Source organism: Syzygium oleosum, unplaced genomic scaffold, assembly GCF_021117445.2.
Source record: "Syzygium oleosum isolate NSW1041296 unplaced genomic scaffold, Sole_v2.1 Sole_v2.05, whole genome shotgun sequence".
NCBI lineage: Eukaryota > Viridiplantae > Streptophyta > Magnoliopsida > Myrtales > Myrtaceae > Syzygium > Syzygium oleosum.
Genome location: NW_026607489.1, coordinates 10,975,902 through 10,985,431, shown reverse-complemented (window position 1 = coordinate 10,985,431; position 9,530 = coordinate 10,975,902). Strand labels below are relative to the sequence as shown.

Sequence of the window (9,530 nt, the reverse complement as noted above, 5' to 3'; positions counted from 1 at the left end):
ATGTCGGGCTGAGAGGAGGCGTGGAGAGGGATGTTGTCGCTGTGGGAGTGCGATATCTTTCCTTCTTCTCGGGAAAGTGTTGGGGCTTGTGGGTTTCTCGGGAAAGTTCTCAGTGGGTGATGATGGAAATGGTGGATCTTGAGAGAGAGAGAGAGAGAGAGAGAGATTGGTTGTTCAGAAAGAGAGCGAAATCTGGAGAGGAGAATGAAGCAGAGAGACGGAGAATACAGTGGCAGCAATGTGGAGGAAATGCGAGAGAGGACGCGTAAAATTGACGTCTTCGCCAAGTTACGGTTTTTTGAAATTTTCAACATAAAATAAATATATGTGTGTATGTATGTACCGGTCCGGTTCGAGTGGTCCGGATAAGCGGTTTTTTGAAACTTTTTCCTTTACTTTTCTTTTTTCCCTCCACCGGCCATCACCGGGTTGCGCGGAGATCACCAGCCACCGGCAACGGCCTCGTCAGCCTCAGCGATGGCTGCCCTCACCAGCCGAGGCTTGGGTGTTCCAAAATTCTAGACATTGACTTCAAGACCTAAGATTGAGTCTGTGTTTCTTTCTCGATTGTCAGGTCGTCTGTGTAATGCATAAAGACCCCGGCTGCGTCGAAGTTTCTGATCTCAAGTGACAATCAACATGGCATGCCTGGCATTTCTCTGACCCGTGTAATATTAGCGCAAACATGAAGAGAGGAAAAACAAACACATATTGGAGAAAAACGAAGTTCAAAATCCGACGAGGTTATTGTGGTGGCCACCAATTCACAGGCTAAGGAGCTCCCTCGTTTCTTCATTGATGAGGACGTGGAGACCTTTGCAATGCGATTTAGGAATTCTTTGGTGGCAAATGACCCAAATAATTAGCAGCAAAAAGAATTGAGTCTCATCGCGTCTTACATACAAGAATTAAAAGAGAGCTAAGTGTAGCAACTTTTCAATATCAGTATAAGGGCAAGAACATTTATGTATACACAAGCTACAAATAGAGAAGACGATGAGTGAACAAAATCAATCAGACGTGGACAATAGCTTCTCAGCATGCCATTCAAATGCTGGACTAGTAAACGAAAGGCAGCATCCTGCATTTGAAAGAAAATAACTCACATGTTTCCTTGTTGGCTACAACAGGCAAACTTCCCAAGGAGTCGCAATGAGATATATCCAACTTCTTTATATTCTGTAAGCAGAAAAAATCTAGTAGCTCTTTTAAGGACGGGCAGGAAGAAATTGTTAAACTCTCCACTGATTCCGATTGTTCCAGACCTCGAATCTCAACTAGCAGAGGGCAATGACTAACCTCCAAAACCGCTAGCTTTCTCAAGCTTTGTATATGGGATAGTCTCTTAAGGAATAGACAGTGCAATACATGCAATTCTCGAAGGTTCTCCAACTGTCCAAGCACATCCAGTGGAATTTCCGTTAAGCATGACCTGCATACATCTATTCTGGACAAATATTTCAAGGTGTGAAGGCATGACCATCTATCTGTGGACTCAAGATCATAGAACCTCAAGAACTTAATTTCGGGTGGAATCCACTCGAGAGATCGAAAGGTGGAGTCAGGTAATTCGAGAAATTCGAGGTCAGTAAGGGCACAAAAGTCAGCAGGTAACATGGTCATGTCTACAAGGTCCAATGCCAACCAAATCAACTTAGTTAACCTCCCAATCCCCTGCAAATCTTGAGATTGGCATGCATTTGGAGGTGCATGAGGCATACTAAGATATCTACGATGACCATGATCAGATAACCACAGAAAACTTAAGTTGGTCAGGTTTGACAGATCTGGAATCCTCTGTAATGCTGAAGATGAAATGTGCAAACGTGCCAAACTTGTAGGAAGCTCTGGCAATTCTTGAAGCTCATGACAATCAAGCAAATCCAAAATTTGAAGTTGAGAAAGCCGACTAATACTTGATGGCACTTTAGAAATACGGGTTCCTGATAAGTCTAGTTCTTTCAAAGATGATAGCGCCCCAATTTCCACCGGAATTTCTCCCTCCATAAATCTGCACTCGCTAACACTTAAATGTGCAAGCTTCTCCAACTTCCCTATCGCCTCAGGTAGCTTTCTTAATTTACATTCTCCAATGTCTAGCTTCTCCAATCTCTTAAGCTCTCCAATCGAATCGGGCAGCTCTCCAATGTTCGTGCAAGATAGATTCAACTTGACTAGAGATTTTAGTTTCCCAATTGACTCTGGAAGTTGATTCACAGATGAATTTCTTAAAGACAACTTTTGAAGACCAGCCATCTCTCCTATTGAATCCGGAAGTTCAAGGAGTTCCATATTTTCCATCTTTAGAGTTGATAGACGCTTTAGATTACCCAATAAGTCTGGCCATGATTGACATGCCATGGCTCGATTCAGTACTGTTGGAGCTCCTTTAAGCACCTTCAAACCAATACACCCCTCAATTTCCAAGTGCTTCAAATGCTTCAACATAGTAATGGATGGGTCAATTTCAACCAGCCTATCACAATCCTTCACTATGAGTCTCTCCAAAGTCAAGCATGTAGAGAAGTTAGGCGTCTTGATCAACCTTCTACAACTCACGAGATGCAGAACTTTTAACCTACCATTTCCCTGTAGAATTAATCGTACAACAATGTACAAGGATCGTCAAATTCACTGTGCACAAAGAAAAAGAGTAGATGTAAATTGGTTATATTACGAGATATCGTACCATGATTTGGCTCCATCCACCCCAATCATTTGTAATGTCGGATTCTGAAATTTTGAGGACAACTAGATTGCTTGGAGAGAAGTTAGTAGCTTGAAACTCTGACGGACAATTTTGCCAGGACAGCCATCTTAGCTCCAAAAGGACATTTTGGAAGTCGCCTACAAAGTTTCCTCCACCCAATTCAAGGAACCTTAACTTCAACAGCCTTAAAATGTCTTCACGTGTAATATTGCACACTTGAGATTGCCCACCTAGTTTGAGAGCTACTATTTTCTTTGTTCCCTAGTAAAAGCAATTATAGCTCAATAAGCCCCAGCTTAGGTGAACATGAGAAAAAGACCCGTGAATATAACAAAATATCTTTCCTTTTTCTCAATAAAAGGCTGGGGAGAGGCGAACAGCGTACAGCCCCACTGGAAATCAAGAAAACTCTCCACATAAGGTAACAAATGTCTAATGCATAAGCTGGCCAATGGTTCTCTCACGCCATGGCTCGAACTTATAATCTTATGGAAGATAGTGTGACCTCTTAAACACTGAGCTACCATGCTCTGTGGTAATTTAACACAGTAAAGACCTACTCTATTTTCTACACAAAGTGAAAAGTAGAACTTTAGTGAATACGTACCTCTTTTCTTTGTATAACATCCATGGCTACGGTGGGACACCATATTCTACTACGCTCTCCAGGATGTTCTATGCTCTCCTTGCGAACAAGTTCCCTCCCTAAATCTCTGAGTTGGTCATGCATCCAAATGCGGTCATTCATAATCTTTATCAAAGACAGATTAACAAGAACTGTGATGGCTTCAATGGGAAAAAATTCACAAGATCTCCACATAAAAATTGCATCGCTTCTTTGTTCATCGGCCATGTGACATGCAATGTCAAGGAAAATTTCTTTCTGCTCATATTCCAACATGTCATAACTTACCTTCAATACGTCCTGAACTTCTTCGTGAAGCATCTTGTTCGTCTTGGCTAATACATCCTCCCATACTTCTTCACTCTCACAGTCTAGTGAGGATCCAATAACCACAAGAGCCAGCGGAAGTCCACCAGTGATTTTCACAATTTCTCTTGTTATTCTATCATATTTAAGTGGAGGAGCATCGCTCTCAAATGCATATCTACTAAAAAGTTGAATAGCATAAGAATTATGCATCTCCTCCATTTCGTAGAAGTAATACACTTTAGGATGCATTGAAGCATTATTCTTGTTCTTTTTCAAAAAACTGATGTCCCTAGTTGTCACAATAATTCTACTCCCTGGACTGAACCAATCACACTTTTCCACTAGCTTCATGAGTTGGTCCCTATTATCCAAATTATCAAGAACAATTAGGACTTTCTTGTGGCGGCATCTTCCCTTAATCATGTTGACCCCACAGTCAGTATCATGAATCTTTATGGACGTAGAGTTGAGGATGTCAGACAATAATCTGTTTTGCAATTTTACAATTTTACCCTGCTGTGAAAGTTCTCGAATGTCTGACAGGAAGCTGCAACCATCAAACTGAGAAGCGATTTGGTTGAAAACAACTTTGGCAAGAGTTGTCTTACCGATTCCGCCCATTCCATGTATTACAACAAACCGTATATCGAGAGAGTCTTTGCCTAATAAATCCATCACGGTTTTCACTTGACGATCAATTCCAACCAAATGATCAGGCACTATTCGAGCTGCTCTTGCCAGTTTCCTTGAAACCTCATTGGTAACAAGTTTTATGAGTTCCCCTTGGCTGCCATACAAGAAATTCAGATTGAGTAACAACACAGAGAACATCAACTTCCAAGATTTTGTAAATGTTAATCCACCATTCACAACAGAAAATTTTATTAGCCGACCGAAGCAAATTAAGGCTAAGATATCTATTTTAAACACGCACATAGAAAGAGAAAGGAACGAAATTATGCACACAGAAAGAGAGTAGAAGATTGCTAGCAAAACTACCAGGTTTAAAAACACAACAATAAAAAACTAACGCCCATGCTTTGAAATGTTGAACCTGAGAATGTCAACACAATCACGGCAAAACAACCTCAGAGAATTACACTGTGGTCATTGAATTATGCAAATATCATGTTTATGCTGCGAAAGAACGAATTACTGGAAATTTAAACAGCCTAAAATAAATATCAAATTATTCATAACAACTCTTCCGTTGCGTACTCGAAACAGGATATAACTTTGTCCGATGCTTTTGTTTCGCGGAAAGTCAAAGATTTGGAAAATATTTGTTCCTCAAAATATAGTTAGTACGTATCAAAACAGTGTCATCATTCTCAAGATCTGCTAAACATCAATCCTCAAAAAAGTTTCGAGGGAAGTCGTTAAACTTTTAGTATGGCCAACGAACCCCCATGCTATATCTCCCCATGCACAGATCCATGTATGGCATCATCACTTCAGAAACCATGGGCCTCATAGCGAGTCGGTCAAGAATGTTAAGTAACCACAATTTACCAGAAAAAAGTATATCGGCTATTCTGAATTTATCACCCCAAAAAGTAACCTCTGAAACAAATCAAACCACTTTAATTTGTTGCCCACTTCACGTCCAGATCTCCGTGAAGAACCCCACAAATTCTTTTCGTAATTGTGCAGCAGTATATATCAACTTTTAAGCCAATAGTTTTTATTGGTCTCTCTAGGGTTATTGTATTTATATCTGAAGACATGAAAAAGGAGTGAAGTATATAGTCTATAGTAAAAACCTCTAGAAACTCTCTTACCCTCTATCTTTGCAGTGCCATCCTTTGATCGAAGCGACCTCTTTTAGAGCATCCTTCCACCGTTGCATTTCATCTGCGCCAAACCTGTCCTCGTGTTTTTTCAAGGCATCGACGTATAATTCAGTTCTAAGTTTAACATCGTACGGATCAACGTCGAAGAAAATGGGAAGGATCACTTTGTCCGTCGATCTTCTTGAGCATTCCACCATGTGGGCAAGCTCGCAAAGACACAATGCGCTAGATGCATAGTCTCGGGAGAAGATGGGCACATAAATTCTGGAGTCCTTGATTGCACGTAGAAGCTCGCCTCCAATCTTTTCGCCTTCTCGGATCTCTGAATCGTCTAAGAAGACGCAAATCCCAGCTCCATCAAGGGAGTGATAGAGGTGATCAGTGAAACTGAGGCGGGTGTCCGGCCCTCTAAAATTCAAGAACACCTCAAATTCAGCTCCCAGTGACTCACTAGCTTCACCCGTGGAGGGCGACGTTGCTGTGTCCGAGTCCCTTTTTCTCTTCATATTCACTGAGATGAACTACTTCTGGTGTGCACGATTCTTCCTAGTCTGATGAGCAATCCTTGGAGAGTTTATGAAAGAGTAAAAAGGCGTAGTAAATCAGTTTTGCTCCTTTTTCCTGGCATTTCATGGCACTTTTTGCATATTTCAAAAAGAAGTCGGAGCAATCACGCGTGTAACAGTACATCAAAGAAAGACTTTGAATCTTGGTGGGACTAGTAATCCCAACTTTTGAAGGAGAAATTTCAGAAAGGCAATAATGTCTCAGAGAAGACATACAATCACGGACCCGGATTTTGGGGCCAGCATTTTTCACACACCAAAGATAATTTCTCGTGTTCACAATCAGCCCCTGGGAGCTGCTAGACAGCCCAAAATGAAAGAATCTAACCATGGTGAGTGGCTCTGCAAGATTGACTGTGCTCCATCAATGCCATCACACGTTACAACCTTCTGTTTTGAGCGTGTAAGCGAGAAACTCTCTCATGCAGAGTTTCCTAGCTTATTCTTCGCGTGTATGTCTATAGAACTTACCGACGTAACTAAGAGGTACATTTCAAATTATAAAAAATCTACTTTAATTATAGGTGTTGTCATTTTAATATTTTTCATCAGTTAGTGTAGTTATACACTAAATAGATTTGCTTGAGTTTATCATCATTTTTTTTTAATTTCAGAATAACCTATATTGTTTCATCCTTGTTGGAAGAGTTGATCAACATCCACATCGCTTCTTGCTATTAAATGTTTGCTTAAGTCGCTTTGGCACTTGCTCACACTATCACATGATTGACAGCGCAAAATAAAACAAAAAGATAAAATTCCATTAGCAAAAGAAGACATTTCGAATGAAAAGAAAAGTTGAGATTAGGTGTTTTGGTATCAAAAGAAATAAAAAGGTAAGTGTACTCTTGGGGAGCATTTGGTTCGGCTTTTGGGGAAAGCCTTTGGAGAAATGCAAAGGCTTTTAGCCTAAAGGGCTTTGGGGAAATGCAAAGACTGTTTGGTAAACTGTAATCGAAAAGTGCCTCGGAAAGCAACTATAAGAGAAATGCTGTTTGGTAAACATATATTTGGAAAGTCCTTTGGTGTGACCAATTTAAGTTTTTTAATTTCAATGCAAATGAACAATGTCAAGGTCAAACCATAAACATGAACAACAAGCAACTTGCTAAAGCAGCTTTTACAATCACAACATCGACAAAGTCATACGAACTCAATTTCCTTTGAAAGATCGACACATGCACAGCCACGGTGAAACCATTCCTGAGACACAGCCTTCACAAGAGTGCAGATCTATCAAGAAAATTTCAAAAACGCAATTGTGGGCAGGAAGGACAAGCAGCGGGACAAGAAAGCAGAACATACCACTTGGCATACAATTTGTGGCATCTTCCAAGGAAAAGCTAGACCAAAGCTCAATCGATCAGAAAAACTTTGCACAGCTCTGCCCTACTTCGAAGGCACAACCCAGGAAGAACAAACAATTGCAACAGAAAACCAGCTTCCAAGGCACCTAAATTTGTCGAGAGAAGACCGACACACGGAATAGCCTTCCTCCTCGCTGCGTAGCCAGAATCAAGATATAGCTCCACGCACTTCATTTCATTTTCTTGACCATCAAACTCGGAGTACTCCCCCCAAGAAACGCCTCGGACAGAAAAAATCTTCCCATCCCAAACGCGCCGACAAGCCCGAATCACGAGCTGCTCCAGCTAGGCGACAGCAACGACAATCCACAACCCACAAGGCCCGAATTTCCAATGAAACTAAAGACCCCCCCTCATCGCCCAAAACCAATTGCACCCCTAGCTAGACGCAAATTGAAACTAACTACGATCGTAAAAAGGAGGGAAACACATAGAGCATCAAGCCCATGAACAGAGAAATCTCACCCGGGAAAGAGAGGCGAGCGCGGGCGTGAGGGAAGAGAGGCGTGAGAAGCCCGCGAGAGCCAAAGGGAAGCGTGAGAAGTCCTTTTGATTGAAAGGGGGAAGTCCTCTTGTATTTCTCCGGAAAGCCAAATGATACTGATAGCACAAAAGCATTTTGAGTTTTATACCTTTTCTTCAGGACTTGACTTTGCCAGGAGCCCTTTGTTTTCCATCACTTCAAGTTCGTTTCATTCATGTCGTTCTTTATGTGTTGTTATCGGGAAGGATACCATGGATTGAAGTGAATATTTTAACAAAAAGATCGTCGAATGATGAAGGGATTACTCCTTAAATGTATAGGTTCGAAACCCTTCCGGTCGCTCCTCGACTTCAAGAAGCCTTAATTTGATTGCAGGATAAGTTCGGTCATGTCGTAGCACAGGATTACTCGGCTTGCTCCCTCTAGCACTAGGGATGTGCAAAACGAACCGCCCAAATCGGGAACCATCCGGACTAGATTGGACCGCCCGATTTTGTCCGGTTCTCGAGAGTGTCGGTCAAATTCCCAGTTCCTAAAAGTGGAATCGGTGTTCCGGCGGTCTGATTCCCGATTCCAAAGGGACTGAAATCGGGAACCGGATCTACTATATACACTTTTCTTTTATCTTTTATTTCTTTAAAAAAATTAGCAAAATGCGAACTAAATCCTAAGTGAAACACATTTTTTTATTCGTTTTTTCGATTTGAGAATCATTACATACATATCACTTAATTCAACACGAAAATATGGCATCAAATAATGGGGGAAAAAAAAGTGATCGGTTCCATTGGTTCGGTCCGATTCCCGGTTCTAAGACCAACCAGTTCGGTCCCCGATTCTCAATTTTGGGAACCGATCCTTTCGAACCGAATCGGAAACCGATCACCCCTATCTAGCACCGTGGGGGTACAATGTTGATGGGTTTGCTCAAATTAGCAATAGCTATTATTCAAGTCAAGTCAAGCATCCCCTCGCTAGTGTCAAGCTACTATGATAGTACCAAGAAAGTTGCTTAGGGTGGTCGTTCCTAACCTTATTACCAATAAAAGAACGAGGAGCGAAAAAAAACAAGAAGAAAACAAAGGAAGGACCTAGACCAACAGGTGTCCTTTGATTTATGTCTTGTAATGTCGCCATGCTAGATTGTCTTCTTTTTAAGGGGCATAAGTAGGTACTGATAAATTATTTTTGTTTAATTAATTACAATAGTAAGCATCTATATCATATTTAGTAGAGTATTTTACACACGTGAAATGTGACATTCTGAATTTCGACCCACTTTCGGGATTTATGAAATGATATTATCATCAATGCACTTTCTGTTATATCTCACTCGGAATTGGCCATTCTTGAGAATACTAACCGTTAGGGAATGACTAGTTCGGATTTCGGTACGCACGACCCAAGAACTCGAATCCGGATCGACACTTCGACCATAAGGATTGACAATGGGATATTTTGGGCCATTATAGGCCGATCCAAGAATGATTATGGAACAATTTAACAATGTTATACAATTGAGTCACGGGTGATTCCGTTTAATCGTTGTATGCATTCCGAACGTTCCAAAATCAATTTCTAATGATCGTGTCATTCGGAACTAGTGATTGACCCTCGTAATTACATGACAATCGAAGTCACCATGGCTCGAATAAACTTAAACGTGGATTGATATC

The 9,530-nt window shown here is 41.1% G+C and overlaps 1 protein-coding gene across 3 annotated transcripts; it reads right to left on the bottom strand.

The window, feature by feature from the left end:
- Nucleotides 1-924: 924 nt before the first annotated feature.
- On the bottom strand, nt 925-8,047 carry LOC115678433 (disease resistance protein RUN1-like). Of its 3 annotated transcripts, none has more exons than XM_056311841.1 (5): nt 7,836-8,047; nt 5,426-5,988; nt 3,318-4,431; nt 2,690-2,971; nt 925-2,589 (listed from the first exon to the last, which is right to left on the bottom strand). In XM_056311841.1, the coding sequence occupies exons 2-5, from the start codon at nt 5,941-5,943 to the stop codon at nt 1,060-1,062; spliced, it is 3,444 nt and encodes a 1,147-aa protein (XP_056167816.1). In that variant the 5' UTR covers nt 5,944-5,988; nt 7,836-8,047; the 3' UTR covers nt 925-1,059. The 3 variants fall into 3 exon arrangements, with proteins under 3 accessions (XP_056167816.1, XP_056167817.1, XP_030457691.1); XM_056311842.1 differs by lacking the exon at nt 7,836-8,047 and having other exon boundaries at nt 5,426-5,509; nt 5,733-5,874; XM_030601831.2 differs by lacking the exon at nt 7,836-8,047 and having other exon boundaries at nt 5,426-7,275.
- Nucleotides 8,048-9,530: the final 1,483 nt, after the last annotated feature.